Raw genomic sequence first — 20431 nt, 5'->3', positions numbered from 1 at the left:
CCGTCAGTTTGACACCACCGACTTCCAGGACGGCTCGATCAAGCGCACCATCAAGAAGCTGAGTGACATCGAGAGGGCGGGACTTCCCGCAGAGGAACTGGAAGAGGTAGGGAGGCCTCGTGTGACAAATATGACAAATAAAAACCCAGCGAGCATTTGGGCCGAAACTGAGTCCAGATCAACTGACCTGAGCATTCGGGCCGACCTGACTCCAGATCAACTGACCTGAGTCCAGATCTAGTGGACTTCATAGTTTCTCGCCCCGGGCCAAATGGCCAATGGACGTCGGCTAGTAGTGGACTTGTTGTTTCAGTCAGTGTTTCTGTTTCAGAGGGCTCTAACCAGTGGCGGCTCGCCACTAGGGGCGCAGGGGCGCCGACCCACCTGCTGGCCAGCTGCTGTTAAATCAGAGAAGAAGACAATAAAACTTTTTCGTTTTTGTGTTTTATAGCCCTATAAATAATATAAACATGTTTAAAATGAATAATATTTACTCATTTTAAGTATGTTTGTATTTCCAATGCACAATATAACGTTATTATCTAAATTAAAAAAACATCGTTTTCATGAGCAGGAAGTGATGTTTTTTTTTTTTTTTTTCGTATTTCTCGCCCGGGCTAGAAGCGATAGCGCTCTGAGTGCGCGTCACAGTTTGATCGCTGTCTCCGTCACAGCCAATCAGTGCATACGGCGTTGTGCGTTGAAATATGACTATTATGTTGGAATCCGAGCGCGATTTGAAGCGGTCTAGGCAGCAGCGTGAACTTCCGTGAAGAATTTCCATAGCCGCATTTTCCTGGAGACGCTCTCTGATTGGCCGACGCGATGCCAGTTTTTTCTCGGGTTGGCTTAGAGAGAGAATGCAACACAGCAACAGCAGTTCAGTCGACTCGTCAACAACAACAGCAACTACACTGAGCTTAGGCACTCTTTCAAAGTTGGTTAAGGTTAGAGTTTGTCTTAGAGCATGGCGATAGAACGCCAGGTAGTTTGCAGGCTGTTCGAGGCGGAAATGGACAAAGACACAGCTCTTCACTCACACAGCTTGTTGGCTAACAACAAGCTATATGGATGCGGACAATGGATGGACATCAACACAGGCTGGATGGACAATGCCATGGAGTGGAATGGATATACTTTATCAACAAGCCAACAACAAGGTAGATTAGCGATCTTAACTCTAGTTTAATACATGATACGTTGTCTACTGATGCCGCATAACGTTGTAACGTTACAGCTACTGCTAGCTGTTAGCTCCGTCATCTTAGCTGGCCACTTTTATAATTACTTCATGGAAACGGAGTAACGTTAACGTTTAAACGTTATGTCGAGGTCATACAATACTACAGTCGACATAAGGTTAACGTTACCCCGTTTCCATGAAGTGTTTAAATAGCAGCAATCTTGTTGAAAATGTAACTTTACTAAAATGCTCTCTCTCTCTCTCTCTCTCGCTCTCGCTCTCGCTCTCTCGCTCTCTCTTTAATTTCGCCGCATGTGGGACATAACCACTCAGACAATGAATGGTAACTTGTTTAAAATAACGAGCTTTACAAATGTGTTTATTATTGAATGGATCTGACATCATCTGAGAGAGAGAGAGAGAGCGAGAGAGAGAGAGAGAGAGAGCGAGAGAGAGAGAGAGAGAGAGAGAGCTGTGCGTGTTTGTGTTGGGCTTTTTTTACCAAACATTTGCAAAATGTTTGGTATAGCGCCCCTAGTGGCGAAGTACCCAGCGGCCGCCACTGGCTCTAACGCTCTCTCCCTACGGTGGTGTAGTGGTTAACACTGTTGCCTCACAGCAAGAAGGTCCTGGCTTCGATTCCCGCTTGGGGGCCGGGTTGCCAGGTACCCGGGTGGGGGTATCTCCCGGGCCTTTCTGTGTGGAGTTTGCATGTTCTCTCCCCGCGCTCGCAAGGGTTTCTCCTCCAGAAAAAGAGATAAACCCAACGGAAAACACGCAGAACAGATCGCTAACGCTGTCGTGTCCCTGACGAAGACGGACAGGAGCACTTGGTCCCCGGGGCGCGGCCCCACGCCGCAGCCCGTGTCTGTTCCCGGCTGCCCCTGGGGGGGGGGGAAGGACGACGGGATGGGTCAAGCGATGAGAGGCCTTTCATCGGCGACCCAATGCATGTGTGTGTGTTCCTGTGTGTTGCCCATCTCGCATGTGTCTGTTCATCTGCATGATAAGTAAAGACTTCTTCTTCTTTACCGCCTCAGTACAACACTCTCCTGTCCAACATGGAGACCAAGTACAGCGTTGCTGAGGTGTGCAGAGATGGAATTTGTCACCCGCTGGATCCAGGTGAGGGGATGCAACAATACGCACATGTCCATGGAAACAGATATTCTTGTTTGCCAATTCGCCTAAAGACCATCACATAAGCTGAACCTCTGTAATAATATCTTATGAATTCAAGAAATAACTATGTAAAAAAATATCTATCTTATTTGCTGTGAAACAGACATTTTTATAAAGTAAGATACAATTATAAACAAAACAGTCTCCGAAAAGGAATAGGAAGAACCAAGATGCTTATCAGGTCCTACCCTCTTATTACAATAAACCCTTAACAATTCTTTCAAACACAGTGTTCAACTTTCTTCCAACAGAATCACCTGCAAACAAAATCACTTCCCCAAGTTCATATTCATTACTGTTAATAAATAATACGTTATTTTACAATCAATAGGCTACTGTCCATCCAGTATCTTTAGAAAGCAAAAGGTATCTGCTGACTAGATCAGAACAGAAACTGTAACAGACTAAAATATCTTTTGATACAGTAAACTATGGCCTAAACAGTAGATACGTGTGCCCTAATGTTGAGGATCAAGGAATAATCCCACTCCCATTGCCAAAAGAAAGTCTAACATGCCTAGTATTAACCCTTTCACTACCACACTACAAAGGGTTAACCCCCTTTTTAACTCTTACTTTTGAAACAGCACTGTGCAATATTACACCTACCGTAGACCTCAGTATATTTTGACTGTATTTATTTACTGTATATTTTATTCCATTTTTATTCTATTTTATTCTACTCTTATCTTAGGCAATTTGATTTGTTTTGTTATTCTTATTCGTGACCTGTTCTGTCTAAATGTTTAATGTTGAGCGATTTGCAGTGTCAAATTTCCCTCGGGATAATAAAAGTATTTATATTCTATTCTATTCTATTCTATTCTATTCTATTCTATTCTATTCTATTCTATTCTATTCACTACCACACTACAAAGGGTTAACACTTTCACTACCACACTACAGAAGGTTAACCTTTCACTACCACACTACAGAAGGTTAACCTTTTCACTACCACACTACAAAGGGTTAATGCTTTCACTACCACACTACAGAAGGTTAACACTTTCACTACCACACTACAGAAGGTTAACCTTTTCACTACCACACTACAGAAGGTTAACCCCTTTCACTACCACACTACAGAAGGTTAACCTCTTTCACTACCACACTACAGAATGTTAACCCTTGGCTTTCACTGCCACACTACAGAAGGTTAACCTTTCCCTACCACACTACAAAGGGTTAATGCTTTCACTACCACACTACAGAAGGTTAACCCTTTCACTACCACACTACAAAGGGTTAATGCTTTAATTACCACACTACAGAATGTTAACCCCTTCACTACCATACTACAGAAGGTTAACGCTTTCATTACCACACTACAGAAGGTTAACCCTTTCACTACCACCCTACAGAGGGTTAACGCTTTCACTACCACCCTGTTCCCATTCAACCACTGGAGTTCTATAAGTGAAACACTGTAGATGCTGGAATGTTCAAAAAGATGGTGCTTGGTTTAATGGTTTCAGACCTTCAGAAGATCATGGCTGAGTCCAGGGACTACGACGAGCTGCTGTTCGCCTGGAAGGGCTGGAGGGACGTCGCTGGGAGGGTCCTACGCCAGGACTACAAGAGATACGTGGAGCTAGCCAACAAAGCTGCCGTCTCCAATGGTACGGTCCTCAAAGTAAAAGTGCGGCTTTCAAAGTAAAGGTCCTACCTCAACTAGGCTACTTCCTACTACCTACCTCATACTATAGTCTACCCATATAACTCTGTATCATAGCATGTACAATATTTATATATTTATATTCACCGCATATATATATATATATATATATCCATATCTGTCTGAATATACCTGCATATAATCCTTCTATATACCTTCTTACACCTGCATATAACCTATGTATGATAGATAGCACATACTGTAATACTGTTGTATATACTGCATATATATATATATATATATATATATATATATATATATATATATATATATATATATATATATATATATTCTTAGTCTTACCATATATATCTATCCACACCTGCATATAATCCTTTTTACATACTATATTTATATACATATCCCTTACCTATGAATGAATGAATGAATGAATGAATGAATGAATGAATGAATGAATGAATGAATGAATGAATGAATGAATGAATGAATGAATGAATGAATGAATGAATGAATGAATGAATGAATGAATGAATGAATGAATGAACGAATGAATGAATGAATGAATGAATGAATACTCTTACTAGTTACGCTGTTGGCCAGTATGACTTACTACCATAGTGTCTTTATACCTGTATCACTGTACATATTAATACTACAACTCTGTACATACATCTGATTAGCACTACACTCAGTAGTACTCATTTATATATTTTATACCCAGTTTAGTCACCTGTACATTGTATATTACTATTGCACTTTACTGTTAAAGCCCCCACTTTGCCACCGGGATTGGAACCTTTTCAGGTGGGGCCGTGGTACATAACATACCTGATTGATTGAAAACTTTATTAACAGATTGCAGAATGGGTACAATAGAGGTTTTACACTTCCAAAAGTGAGGTCGAATGCAATGAAGCGAACTGTCATGTTCCGTGGTATGCAGGAATGGAACTCTCTTCCCAGACATGTTAAGCAGGAGAATAGTAAATGCCGTTTCAAAATCATGGTAAAACAACATTTTCAACCAAAGAAATTGACATTCCCTAATAGATAGTGTGTACGTAAATTAAAATGTATGTCTGATAAAGAGATAGGTATATATGGATGAAAAGGCATGTGTCTGATAGGGATATATTATTAAAATATTGTATAATTTTGTATTTTTATATTGTATTATGAATTTGATTAGGGTTTTTACTGTTGTTTTAATTGTCTGTATGACATGTAAATGTTGTGAGTGTATAAGGGTTTTTATTGTTGTTTTAATGGTCTGTATGTCATGTAAATGTTATGAGTGTATAAGGGTTTTTATTGTTGTTTTAATTGTCTGTATGACATGTAAATGTTGTGAGTGTATACGTCTGTAACTGTATTTTATGTGTTATGGACCCCAGGAAGAATAGCCCCAGCACTGCTGTGGCTAATGGGGATCCAAATAAACTTAAACTTAAACTTAATACAGTACGGCTCAATACACACAATTGTTAAGGGGATGCAGACCAGAGAAAGTCTTTCGTCTTGTTTACATCAGGGTCCCCCATTTTCAATTCATAATGACATTAATGACATAGACAACATACAGATATAAAAATCTAATCCAATCATCTAATCTAATCATGACATTTATGACATACAGATATACAGTACTGTTAAACAGAGATCCTAACAGTAAATATATACATACGAGGGGGACATTACACTACCATGTACATTACAGTGGAATGCCATTGCAATTGACATTTCTGACATCATACAGCAGGTATACAGTATTGTTACATTTGTGACATACAAGATATGCAAATATACAGTACTGTTATCCTAACAGAAAATCCTAACAGAAAATATATACATACAAGGGGGAGGAAACCGTACATTAGGAGGGGGTGGGAGTGGAGGATTGGGGGAGGGGAGAACCCACCTGAGAGGAGGGTTTGCGGGTTCGGAGGACAGGACAGCTACCCTGTGACCACACACACATTACACCTGGTGCTTCCTGTTCGCAGGTCACAACGACAACGGGGCTTTCTGGCGTTCCCTGTACGAGACCCCCACCTTCGAGGAGGACCTGGAGTCTCTGTGGAAGGAGCTGGAGCCACTCTATCAGAACGTGCACGCCTACGTACGCAGAGCGCTCTACAAGAAGTACGGGCAGAAGCACATCAACCTGAAGGGCCCCATCCCCGCCCACCTGCTGGGTGAGTGCTTGACGAGACGCCCCGTGAGCAGACAGAGGGGTTTGATCCAGATAACCGTGGCTGGACATTTCCTGCCGAAATAGCATCAATTTGCGTTCCAGATCCTCACAGCAAAGGCTGTGAGAAGTTCACATTGTGAACAATGTGCCATGAGAGGCATCTCCAATGTGCTTTTTACAGTAAACAGTTCCTTTACTGAAGTAAAAGTAGAAATACTCAGATAAATGAGTACCCTGGTAAAAGTCCTCCATTCAAATTCTACTTAAGTACATTCAATAGCAAATACTTCTCTACTTTTACTTAAGTATCTAAAGTAAAAGTACACATTTTACATGACGTTTGTGTATCCATTGACCTCTACAGGTTATGTTAAAGTGGTATGTGGTCCAGTTCTGCTGCTCTGATGAAAGGTTATGTTAAAGTGGTACGTGGTCCAGTTCTGCTGCTCTGATTAAAGGTTATGTTAAAGTGGTATGTGGTCCAGTTCTGCTGCTCTGATTAAAGGTGATGTTAAAGTGGTATGTGGTCCAGTTCTGCTGCTCTGATGAAAGGTTATGTTAAAGTGGTACGTGGTCCAGTTCTGCTGCTCTGATTAAAGGTTATGTTAAAGTGGTATGTGGTCCAGTTCTGCTGCTCTGATTAAAGGTTATGTTAAAGTGGTATGTGGTCCAGTTATGCTGCTCTGATTAACGGTTATGTTAAAGTGGTATGTGGTCCAGTTATGCTGCTCTGATTAACGGTTATATTAAAGTGGTATGTGGTCCAGTTTTGCTGCTCTGATTAACGGTTATATTAAAGTGGTATGTGGTCCAGTTTTGCTGCTCTGATTAACGGTTATGTTAAAGTGGTATGTGGTCCAGTTTTGCTGCTCTGATTAACGGTTATATTAAAGTGGTATGTGGTCCAGTTTTGCTGCTCTGATTAACGGTTATATTAAAGTGGTATGTGGTCCAGTTTTGCTGCTCTGATTAACGGTTATATTAAAGTGGTATGTGGTCCAGTTTTGCTGCTCTGATTAACGGTTATATTAAAGTGGTATGTGGTCCAGTTATGCTGCTCTGATTAACGGTTATATTAAAGTGGTATGTGGTCCAGTTATGCTGCTCTGATTACATCCTCTTGGAAGTTGACAGGCTTCAAATGTGAAAGTATAATCTTCATATTTGGTATATATTATGTTTTCCATGCAAAATTCCTTTTCTTCAAAGTAACTAGTAACTGAGGGGTTCAGATAAATGTAGTGGAGTAAAAGTATAAAGTTCCCTGAAATGAAAATACTCACATAAAGTACAAGTAGCTCGAAAATGTACTTAAGTACAGTACTTTCCACCACGGTCTTTTTACGAAAGCTTGACACGCGCTTCCGTGATTCCACACGCGCGACCACAATACCTCCTTCACGCAAGCTACACGTGATTACACGTGAACAGATGAGATATTCCTTTATTGATCCCCTTGGGGGAATTCGGGCATCATAGCAGCATGGGGAGGGGGGAGGGGAGGTACAGGTATGGGCAGGGTGATAGACAGTACAAAGACATAAATATATAGGCAATCAAATTTGATCTGAATATAAAAATATGAGAAAATATAAACAATATAATTAACTCTAAAATGCAGATTTTCACACAGGGACACCATCGATATAATAATAGTAATAATAATAATAATAATAATAATAATAATAATAATAATAATAATAATAATAATAATAATAATAATAAACTATTTATATTGCACCTTTCATACAAGAATTGCAGCTCAAAGTGCTTCACAGCAGTAGAAAAAAAGACAGGCATAAAATGAGCAAAAAATTGGCAGATCAAGAGCAATGCATAAAGTGCAGAAAGGAAATGACACATTGTGGAAATCACAGAATCATAGAATCACGTAAAACCACCCATGAGGCGTCTTCTGACACGTGACGTTCGGACTTCGGCACGGCTCGCGCACCGAGTTTTTAGGTCACCGGACAAGACACACTTCAACCGAAATCCTTCACCAAAGGAATCCAACATGGATCCAAACACTGCAAGTCCTCCTTTCATGTGAGGGGACTCCCCCCCCCCCCCCCAGAGCTCCCCCACCAGGCGTCCCCAGAGCTCTCGGGGGTTTAGGCAGGATTTGATTGAGCTTTTCAGAGGCGTCAAGCGTGACATTGAGCGGAGCGGCTCACAGTCACAGATCCCGCTGGGTTTAACCCTTTCACTAACACACCACAGAAGGTTAACCCTTTGTCGCGTGGCAGTGAAAGGGTTAACCTTCTGTATTGTCGGCGTGAAAGGGTTACTTATAACCCATTTGGTAGTGCGGCAGTGAAAGGGTTAACACTGGAAGGAAGATAAATGGTGCATTTATAGAGCAGCTTTTATCCAAAGCACACAATTTGTTCCTCACATTTTACCCATTTATTCACACATTCACACACCGACGGCGGAGGCGACCGTGCAAGGTGCCGACCTGCTCATCGGGAGCAGTTAGGGGGTTGAGTCTCTTGCTCAAGGACACTTCGACAGGCTGCCCGGGAAGAGCGGGAATCAAAGCGGGAACCTTCTGATTACCAGACGACCTCTCTACCTCGCGTGCAATTGTCGCCCCAGAGATAACCCTCTTCCGTAAATGTCTTTTTTCTATGGTGAAATATGACGTGTTGCTGCTGTGTAAGATAAGATAAGATATTACTGTATTGATCCCCTTGGGGAAATTCAGGCATCATAGCAGCATGGGGGAGGGGTGAGGGGAGGTACAGGTATGGGCAGGGCAATAGTAGAAGACATAAATACAGGCAATACAATTTTAGTACAGTAGAAAAGTAAAAAAAAGGCAGTGTAAACAATACAATTAACTCTGAATATAATATATGCATATGACTATGAGCAAGTAGGAGTGTAATCAAAGATGCAGATGAGGGTATGTATGCCCCATCAGTTATATTATATGTTACAATACATATGGTTACTGTCACAAACGGGTCAATTGTGACAGGGAGTCCACACGTGAAAGCAATTAAATTTTTTAAATTTATTTATTTAAACCTATCTAAGACAATTCATTACAAACAACGAATATGTATGTATCAGAATCAGTGATGAAATGCAGTGTGTGGATGAGTGAAAAGTGTGGTGTGGTGCGTGTGGTGTAAGTATTAGTATTCCAATATCAAAGGTCAAGACGGGTGGTGGATAACCTGTTCCTGGGAGATGGGAAAAGCAGACAGAGGGAGTTAGACAGGGACACATAAATGCACATGCAGCTCTCACTGCCCAGGTGCGACTAATTGGGCTAACGAGCCACCCACTCCATCATGCTCCCTGAGTCAGCAGACTCACCCATTAGCAGGTAGAGTGGGGGTCGTCACAGTTACAATACACTAGAATCTAAATTAGTGCTGTCAGGCGATTACATTTTTTTATCTAATTAATTACAGGATTTGTAATTAATTAATCTAATTAATCGCATTTTAATCGCATAACCATTTTAGGCCTGATATTCTATATTCTATAATCATATTTCAAATTGCATGTGTCCGGATGGCAGAATTCAGTACTGTATCTACAAAACCTTCTGTTTAATCATCTTCCATTTATTCATTTGCTTAGATTTTTCAGGTCAGGTCAATTTTAGCATGGTGTTATTCACAGTCAAAGATAAAAAATTAAAAAATTAAAATGTAATATTCTCATTTGGTTAATTACAATTTACTCAAGCCTAGTAACAGACACAGTATTTCTGACAATGGGAATACATTCCCTGAGATCCATAGATGTCCCTAGAATCAGATACCAAGAACATGCAAATGGACCATTTAAAAAAAAAAATCTGTAAATGTGTATTCTACGTTCTTATGGAATATATGTAAAAAATATATGTAAAATAATAAAAAAATATATTTAATACATTTTGAGTTAATTTTCATAATGCGATAATTTGCTGTGTAATTAATTAATCTAATTAACGCGATAAACTGACAGCCCTAATCTAAATATTCTCTGAGGAAGTAAAGTGTCTGACCTGGGGCTTCCTCCTCAGGGAACATGTGGGCCCAGACGTGGAGCGGCATCATGGACTTCGCCATCCCCTACCCCAACGCCACACAGGTGGACGCCACGCCGGCCATGGAGGCGCAGGTGAATAAACATAAAGACAGACTATTTATTACTAAAGGATGTGCTCTACATCGCTACCTAATTTTTTTGCATTTTGTACTTTCGTTTTTTTAATATTGTATATTTTGTATAGTATTGGGTCTTTATTTTTTTTCTTCTTTTTTATAAATGTTTTTCTTTTCTTTTTCTTTCAAACATAGAACAAGACATTACAATACGGCTAACATTGACATTGATAACACTGACAATACCAACAATAGCAATAACAACAACAATAATGACAAGTGAAAATAATAAAAACAGAATATGCCGCCACCCACTTCAATGATATAGCACTCGCATTTGTGAACGCATAATCTATGTCTTAAATTATGGCTATGTGTCTAATCTGGCCATCGCTTATCAATGACTTGTTTGCAGTCAACATTGTCGAAACGGATTGTTTTTTAATCGGTTCATTTCCGTTTTATACCATTTTGAAAATCGCTATTTTTTTTTAAGTTTCAGGAAAATATAAAGATTCTATGATAATCGCCCTTTACTGGAATATTCTGGAATACACAAAAAACGTTGTCATTTTTCGGCCTATTTATGAATAGTTTTCAAATAAACGCTAGATTATCGATAGTATATGTGTACTTATGCACGCTAGAGAAGCGAACTGAAAAATCGAATCTCTCATTTCCTGATCAGCACACACACACACACACACATAGGGCAAACGCTGATATCTCTGTGAAAATAGCTCTGATTATCCTAAGACTGGTAAAATAGATTCCTTACCTCAGATCAGATGTTCTCCAAAAAGATTATTCCAATTCCTGATTGCCATTCCAAATATCGATCGTGTTTATCGATCCAACGCTGCATACTTGAAATATGTATTCCACGCTGTTCTGATGGTCCACAATGAGTCCCGATGGGCTCGGGTTACTTGCCTGAGAAGTAAAATGTGGATTCCGGATTTTTCTTTTCTCATCCATTTTCATTGAGTCCATTCCAATGCGTGCATTACCATCCGGGAGACGATAGGGGGCGGTATTTTCCCAATGGAGCTCAGAGAGAGTTTGCAGCACTAACGTGATACTAGATTGATGAAATATGAATTCAAATCGCTAATAAAAAAAACAAACGACATATCGCGTCGTTGGCAATGAACGGTCGGCATGAACAAACGACTTATAGCGTCGTTGGCATTGAAAGTGTTAAGGAGTCGGCTCCCGGGCCAGTGTTAGGACCCATTGGGCTGAGATAGACCGTGTGTGTGTATGTGTGTATGTGTGTTTTATATATGTGTGTTTTACCTATGTGTGTGTGGGGTCTTTATTCTTTTACTTTTGTTACCGTATGAAGCACAATCTCAGGAGGCTCATACAGAACGAAGCATTTCACTGTAATGTACATGTACCTTATACGTGACAAACAAAACAAAACTTGAACTTGAACTTGAACACTAAAACAACATTTTCAACCAAAGAAATTGACATTCCCTAATAGATAGTGTGTACGTAAATGAAAATGTATGTGTCTGATAAAGAGATAGGTATATATGGATGAAAAGGCATGTGTCTGATAGGGATATATTATAAAAATATTGTATAATTGGCTGATATGAACATAGATAATGTATGTAAAAGCTAAATAGTATATTATGCTGTATTGTATTATGAATTAATTATGAGTAGGTATTATTGTATTGTATTATGAATTCATTCATAAGTATATATTTTTATATTGTATTATGAATTTGATTCGGGTTTTTATTGTTGTTTTAATTGTCTGTATGACATGTAAATGTTGTGAGTGTATAATGGTTTTTATTGTTGTTTTAATTGTCTGTATGACATGTAAATGTTATAAATGTATAAGGGTTTTTATTGTTGTTTTAATTGTCTGTATGACATGTAAATGTTGTGAGTTTATAAGGGTTTTTATTGTTGTTTTAATTGTCTGTATGACATGTAAATGTTGTGAGTGTATAAGTCTGTAACTGTATTTTATGTGTTATGGACCCCAGGAAGAATAGCCCCAGCACTGCTGTGGCTAATGGGGATCCAAATAAACTTGAACTTGAACTTGAACTCCCTCCTGCTCCTGTGTGCCCTCAGGGCTGGAACGCCACGATGATGTTCGAGGAGTCCGACAGGTTCTTCACCTCCCTGGGCCTGCTGCCCATGCCCCAGGAGTTCTGGGACAAGTCCATGCTGGAGAAGCCCACCGACGGAACAAAGGTGGTGTGTCACGCCTCGGCCTGGGACTTCTACAACCGCAAGGACTTCAGGTGAAGGGGACACGTGTGTGTGTGTGTGTGTGCGTGTGTGTGTGTGTGTTTTAGTTCACTGTTCCAATTCTGTTAACGCTTTCACTACCACACTACAAAGGGTTAACCCTTTCACTACCACACTACAGAAGGTTAACCTTTCAGTGCCACACTACAAAGGGTTAACGCTTTCACTACCACACTACAAAGGGTTAACCCTTTCATTACCCCACTACAGAAGGTTAACCTTTAACTGCCACACTACAACGGGTTAACCCTTTCACTACCACACTACGGAAGGTTAACCCTTTCACTACCCCACTACAGAAGGTTAACCTTTCAGTGCCACACTACAGCAGGTTAACCTTTAACTACCACACTACAAATGGTTAACCCTTTCATTGCCCCACTACAGAAGGTTAACCTTTAACTGCCACACTACAACGGGTTAACCCTTTCACTACCACACTACGGAAGGTTAACCCTTTCACTACCCCACTACAGAAGGTTAACCTTTCAGTGCCACACTACAAAGGGTTAAAGCTTTCACTACCACACTACAAAGGGTTAACCCTTTCATTGCCCCACTACAGAAGGTTAACCTTTCAGTGCCACACTACAACGGGTTAACGCTTTCATTACCACACTGCGGAGAGGTTCGCGGTTCGATTCCCGCTCCTCCCGGGCAGCGTGCCGATGTGTCCTTGAGCAAGACACTTAACTTCTAATTGCTCCCGATGAGCAGGTTGGCAGCTCGCATGGTCGCCTCCGCCGTCGGTGTGTGAATGTGTGTGTGAATGGGTGAAAATGTGAGGAACAAATTGTAAAGCGCTTTGGATAAAAGCGCTATATAAAAAAGCAGCCATTTGCCATTTAACCCTTTCACTAAATGCGAGGAACAAATTGGGAAGCGCTTTGGAAAAAAGCCGCTATATAAAGGCACCATTTACCAGTTACCATTATATCATTCTATGGTGAATTCTGTCACATCAGCTTCCTTTTCTTTATTTTTTTTTATTGATATTTTTGCACAAATCTTTCCAATATTCAAAATACATCTTTCCACAGCATAATATGCAACATCCAAGATTCGTCTTTTTCTTTTTTGTAACAACATACAAAACACGTAAGAGACTCATACAAACACATTAACAACTGACATGGAAATTAAAAAAGCACTTACAAAAAAAAAACATTACTATACATTGTGCACATATATCCCTGATGCACATACGTTACATGTAGACCGATCTACCTGCGAGCAGGTATGTGCTGCATCTTCTATCGGGATGCCATCTTTCTCCATAGTGCACGTGAGAGGATGCGTCTCAGATATATGTAGGTGTGCGTGAGAGCATGTATGAATGTGTGTCTCAGATATGTGTATGTGGGTACGTGTATCACGTAAGTATGTGTGTATGTCTCATACGTGTGTGTGTGTGTGCACATCAGCTTCCTTTTCAAATAACAAGACCCCCCCCCCCCCCTCCAGGATCAAGCAGTGCACGGTGATCACCATGGACGACCTGATCACGGTGCACCACGAGATGGGCCACGTCCAGTACTTCCTGCAGTACAAGGACCAGCCCGTGTCCTTCCGCGACGGGGCCAACCCGGGCTTCCACGAGGCCATCGGCGACGTGCTCGCCCTGTCTGTGGCCACGCCCGGGCACCTGCAGAGCATCGGGCTGCTGGAGGACGTGCAGAGCAACCACGGTGAGGGCAGAGGGCACGCGGAGGGCAGAGGTCACACGGTGAGGGCAGAGGGCACGCGGAGGGCAGAGGGCACACGGTGAGGGCAGAGGGCACGCGGAGGGCAGAGGGCACACAGAGGGCAGAGGGCACTCGGAGGGCAGAGGGCACGCGGAGGGCAGAGGTCACACAGAGGGCAGAGGTCACACGGAGGGCAGAGGTCACATGGAGGGCAGAGGGCACTCGGAGGGCAGAGGGCACGCGGAGGGCAGAGGTCACACAGAGGGCAGAGGTCACACGGAGGGCAGAGGTCACACGGAGGGCAGAGGGCACGCGGAGGGCAGAGGTCACACGGAGGGCAGAGGGCACACGGAGGGCAGAGGGCACGCGGAGGGCAGAGGGCACGCGGAGGGCAGAGGTCACACGGAGGGCAGAGGTCACACGGAGGGCAGAGGTCACACGGTGAGGGCAGAGGTTAAACGGACTGTATGTGTAACTAGGAGGGATATGAGGACTGTGTGTAACTAGGAGGGATATGAGGACTGTGTGTAACTAGGAGGGATATGAGGACTGTGTGTAACTAGGAGGGATATGAGGACTGTGTGTAGCTAGGAGGGATATGAGGACTGTGTGTAACTAGAAGGGTTATGAGGACTGTGTGTAACTAGGAGGGATATGAGGACTGTGTGTAACTAGGAGGGATATGAGGACTGTGTGTAACTAGGAGGGATATGAGGACTGTGTGTAACTAGGAGGGGTATGAGGACTGTGTGTAAATAGCGGCACGGTGGTGTAGTGGTTAACACTGTCGCCTCACAGCAAGAAGGTCCAGGGTTCGATTCCCGCTTGGGGACCAGGTTTCCATGATGCCAGGTACCCAGGTGGGGTATCTCCCAGGCCTTTCTGTGTGGAGTTTGCATGTTCTCCCCGTGCTCGCAAGGGTTTCCCCCCCGATAAGATAAACCCAATGGAAAAACATGCACAACAACAGATCGCTAACACTGTGGCGTCCTTGACGAAGACGGACAGGAGCACTTGGATTGGTCCCCTGGCGCGGCTCACGTTGACGCCTGTCTGCTCCCGGCTGCCCTTGGGGGGAAGGACGACGGGATGGGTTAATCGCAGAGACGAATCGCATCAGCGATCCTACAGACAATGCATGCGTGTGTGTTCCGGTGTGTGTGTGTGTGTTGTGGATAATAGCCAATGCCAATTAAAGACCTCTGAGCAGGTCCTGCATTATTATTACAACTAGGAGGGATATGAGGACTGTGTGTAACTAGGAGAGATATGAGGACTGTGTGTAACTAGGAGGGATATGTGGACTGTGTGTAACTAGGAGGGATATGAGGACTGTGTGTAACTAGGAGGGATATGAGGACTGTGTGTAACTAGGAGGGATATGAGGACTGTGTGTAACTAGGAGGGATATGAGGACTGTGTGTAACTAGGAGGGATATGAGGACTGTGTGTAACTAGGAGGGATATGAGGACTGTGTGTAACTAGGAGGGATATGAGGACCGTGTGTAACTATGAGGGATATGAGGACCGTGTGTAACTAGGAGGGATATGAGGACCGTGTGTAACTAGGAGGGATATGAGGACTGTGTGTAACTAGGAGGGATATGAGGACCGTGTGTAACTATGAGGGATATGAGGACTGTGTGTAACTAGGAGGGATATGAGGACCGTGTGTAACTAGGAGGGATATGAGGACTGTGTGTAACTAGGAGGGATATGAGGACTGTGTGTAACTAGGAGAGATATGAGGACTGTGTGTAACTAGGAGGGATATGAGGACTGTGTGTAACTAGGAGGGATATGAGGACTGTGTGTAACTAGGAGGGATATGAGGACCGTGTGTAACTAGGAGAGATATGAGGACTGTGTGTAACTAGGAGGGATATGAGGACTGTGTGTAACTAGGAGGGATATGAGGACTGTGTGTAACTAGGAGAGATATGAGGACTGTGTGTAGCTAGGAGGGATATGAGGACTGTGTGTAACTAGGAGGGATATGAGGACTGTGTGTAACTAGAAGGGTTATGAGGACTGTGTGTAACTAGGAGGGATATGAGGACTGTGTGTAGCTAGGAGGGATATGAGGACTGTGTGTAACTAGAAGGGTTATGAGGACTGTGTGTAACTAGGAGGGATATGTGGACTGTGTGTAACTAGGAGGGATATGAGGACTGTGTGTAACTAGGAGGGATATGAGGACTGTGTGTAACTAGGAGGGATATGAGGACTGTGTGTAACTAGGAGGGATATGAGGACTGTGTGTAGCTAGGAGGGATATGAGGACTGTGTGTAACTAGAAGGGTTATGAGGACTGTGTGTAACTAGGAGGGATATGAGGACTGTGTGTAACTAGGAGGGATATGAGGACTGTGTGTAACTAGGAGGGATATGAGGACTGTGTGTAACTAGGAGGGATATGAGGACTGTGTGTAACTAGGAGGGATATGAGGACTGTGTGTAACTAGGAGGGATATGAGGACTGTGTGTAACTAGGAGGGATATGAGGACTGTGTGTAACTAGGAGGGATATGAGGACTGTGTGTAACTAGGAGGGATATGAGGACCGTGTGTAACTAGGAGGGATATGAGGACTGTGTGTAACTAGGAGGGATATGAGGACCGTGTGTAACTAGGAGGGATATGAGGACTGTGTGTAACTAGGAGGGATATGAGGACCGTGTGTAACTATGAGGGATATGAGGACTGTGTGTAACTAGGAGGGATATGAGGACCGTGTGTAACTAGGAGGGATATGAGGACTGTGTGTAACTAGGAGGGATATGAGGACTGTGTGTAACTAGGAGGGATATGAGGACTGTGTGTAACTAGGAGAGATATGAGGACTGTGTGTAACTAGGAGGGATATGAGGACTGTGTGTAACTAGGAGGGATATGAGGACTGTGTGTAACTAGGAGGGATATTAGGACTGTGTGTAACTAGGAGAGATATGAGGACTGTGTGTAACTAGGAGGGATATGAGGACTGTGTGTAACTAGGACGGATATGAGGACCGTGTGTAACTAGGAGGGATATGAGGACTGTGTGTAACTAGGAGGGATATGAGGACTGTGTGTAACTAGGAGGGATATGAGGACTGTGTGTAACTAGGAGGGATATGAGGACTGTGTGTAACTAGGAGGGATATGAGGACTGTGTGTAACTAGGAGGGATATGAGGACTGTGTGTAACTAGGAGGGATATGAGGACTGTGTGTAACTAGGAGGGATATGAGGACTGTGTGTAACTAGGAGGGATATGAGGACTGTGTGTAACTAGGAGGGATATGAGGACTGTGTGTATGTGTAGCTAGGAGGGATATGAGGACTGTGTGTATGTGTAGCTAGGAGGGATATGAGGATGGTGTTTGTGTAACTAGGAGGGATATGAGGACTGTGTATGTGTACGTAATAACTATATATATATATATATATATATATATATATATATATATATATATATATATATATATATATATATATATATATATATATATATATATATATATATATATATACTGTATATAAAGACAAATTTAAATTGCTGTGTGTACATTGACAATAACGTAATGTTATTCTACAATCAATCAAATCACACACGTTAATGTCCCCATGGGCCGGACACGTCTTCTTTAAACAAGTCAAGAAGAAACATCACAATAAATCAAGAACAAAACCAAAAACACCATGAAATCCAAAATAAAATGTAAAATTAATAAATGCAACACTCCCACGCGAAGGTAAGGAAAAACTCACTAAAAACCTAGCAATAGGAAAAAAGCACCACAGGCAATGTGGAGGGGAGAAACCTTAGAAGGGCCATATTCAATACATATGAATACCACAATACATTCATATGAATCTTTGTTTATATTGCAAGAGCGTTAATGTCTCCGTGTGACTTTCCAGAGAGTGACATTAACTTCCTGATGAGCATGGCGCTAGACAAGAGCGTTAATGTCGCTGTGTGACTTTCCAGAGAGTGACATTAACTTCCTGATGAGCATTTTTGATTGATTGAACACTTTATTTTGACACAATCGTAGGACAGACATTTGAAAAAAATAATAACAGTGTCATCACGCTGGTCAAAAATGGATAAAACACAATAAAGCCATGGCTTGTTTCCATTGTGGTCCATACATGGAACATAAAAAGGCACAAAAACACGAATGGACATGTACACGAGACGGGACACCCTAAAAATAAGTACAATAACACCTAACCTGAAAACTCATACAGTCAACTAATGTTAAAAGAAAATAAAAAATCTGCAAACCCTTAAAAGCAACTCATGATAAAAAAGAGATACAAACCAAGTTATGATAAGAGATAAAAACCTGCATGTCGCTAGACAAGAGCGTTAATGTCTCCGTGTGACTTTCCAGAGAGTGACATTAACTTCCTGATGAGCGTGTCTCCGTGTGACTTTCCAGAGAGTGACATTAACTTCCTGATGAGCGTGTCTCCGTGTGACTTTCCAGAGAGTGACATTAACTTCCTGATGAGCGTGTCTCCGTGTGACTTTCCAGAGAGTGACATTAACTTCCTGATGAGCGTGTCTCCGTGTGACTTTCCAGAGAGTGACATTAACTTCCTGATGAGCGTGTCTCCGTGTGACTTTCCAGAGAGTGACATTAACTTCCTGATGAGCGTGTCTCCGTGTGACTTTCCAGAGAGTGACATTAACTTCCTGATGAGCGTGTCTCCGTGTGACTTTCCAGAGAGTGACATTAACTTCCTGATGAGCGTGTCTCCGTGTGACTTTCCAGAGAGTGACATTAACTTCCTGATGAGCGTGTCTCCGTGTGACTTTCCAGAGAGTGACATTAACTTCCTGATGAGCGTGTCTCCGTGTGACTTTCCAGAGAGTGACATTAACTTCCTGATGAGCGTGTCTCCGTGTGACTTTCCAGAGTGACATTAACTTCCTGATGAGCGTGTCTCCGTGTGACTTTCCAGAGAGTGACATTAACTTCCTGATGAGCGTGTCTCCGTGTGACTTTCCAGAGAGTGACATTAACTTCCTGATGAGCGTGTCTCCGTGTGACTTTCCAGAGAGTGACATTAACTTCCTGATGAGCGTGTCTCCGTGTGACTTTCCAGAGAGTGACATTAACTTCCTGATGAGCGTGTCTCCGTGTGATTTTCCAGAGAGTGACATTAACTTCCTGATGAGCGTGTCTCCGTGTGACTTTCCAGAGAGTGACATTAACTTCCTGATGAGCGTGTCTCCGTGTGACTTTCCAGAGAGTGACATTAACTTCCTGATGAGCGTGTCTCCGTGTGACTTTCCAGAGAGTGACATTAACTTCCTGATGAGCGTGTCTCCGTGTGACTTTCCAGAGAGTGACATTAACTTCCTGATGAGCGTGTCTCCGTGTGACTTTCCAGAGAGTGACATTAACTTCCTGATGAGCATGGCGCTGGACAAGATCGCCTTCCTGCCCTTCGGGTACCTCATGGACCAGTACCGCTGGAAGGTGTTCGACGGACGCATCCCGGCCTCGGAGTACAACAAGGAGTGGTGGAACCTCAGGTGAGAAGACCGCCGGCCGAGGACACCTGATCTGGGCTCAGTGACCGGGACCGCGTGTCCTTTGGGACCTTGTTCAAATGGACCGACTGAAGCTGACCCTAGGTCAGTCAGTGTCCCCCACTCCCCTCGGGAGGCTTGGACCCTGGAATGCTATAGAATACTGACACTTCTGCCATTTCCGCCTTGGATGGATGGATGAATTAATGAATGGATCGATGGATGAATGAATAGATGAATGAATGAATGAATTGATGGATGGATGAATGAATAGATGAATTAATTAATGAATGGATGGATGAATGAATAGATGAATGAATGAATGGATGGGTGAATGAATAGATGAATGGGTGAATGGATGGATGAATGAATAGATGAATGAATGAATGGATGGGTGGTTGAATGGAGGGATGAATGAATTAAATAATTTATGTATGTATGGATGGATCGGTGAATGAATGGATGGATGAATGAATTAAATAATTCATGTATGTATGGATGGATCGGTGAATGAATGGATGGATTAATTAATTGAGTAATGGGTGAATGAATGGATGAATTGATGGATGGATGGGTGAATGAATTGATGGATGGGTGAATGGGTGGATGGATGAACCATTCA

General features: G+C 42.5%; 1 protein-coding gene across 1 annotated transcript in view; it reads left to right on the top strand.

The window, feature by feature from the left end:
* The window catches only part of ace (angiotensin I converting enzyme (peptidyl-dipeptidase A) 1), a 74233-nt gene that overhangs the window by 44502 nt on the left and 9300 nt on the right, over window positions 1–20431 (top strand). The window contains 8 exon segments of the mRNA XM_084322796.1: window positions 1–106; window positions 2224–2308; window positions 3841–3984; window positions 6005–6196; window positions 10226–10323; window positions 12411–12583; window positions 14055–14278; window positions 19668–19812. The exon segment at window positions 1–106 is cut by the window's left edge and continues 53 nt beyond it. Coding sequence (XP_084178922.1) covers window positions 1–106; window positions 2224–2308; window positions 3841–3984; window positions 6005–6196; window positions 10226–10323; window positions 12411–12583; window positions 14055–14278; window positions 19668–19812 — 1167 coding nt within the window.

Source organism: Notolepis coatsorum (genome assembly GCF_963971535.1).
Source record: "Notolepis coatsorum genome assembly, chromosome: 10".
Lineage (NCBI taxonomy): Eukaryota > Metazoa > Chordata > Actinopteri > Aulopiformes > Paralepididae > Notolepis > Notolepis coatsorum.
Note: the sequence above shows the minus strand (reverse complement) of the source record. Positions and strands in the feature narration are given on the sequence as shown.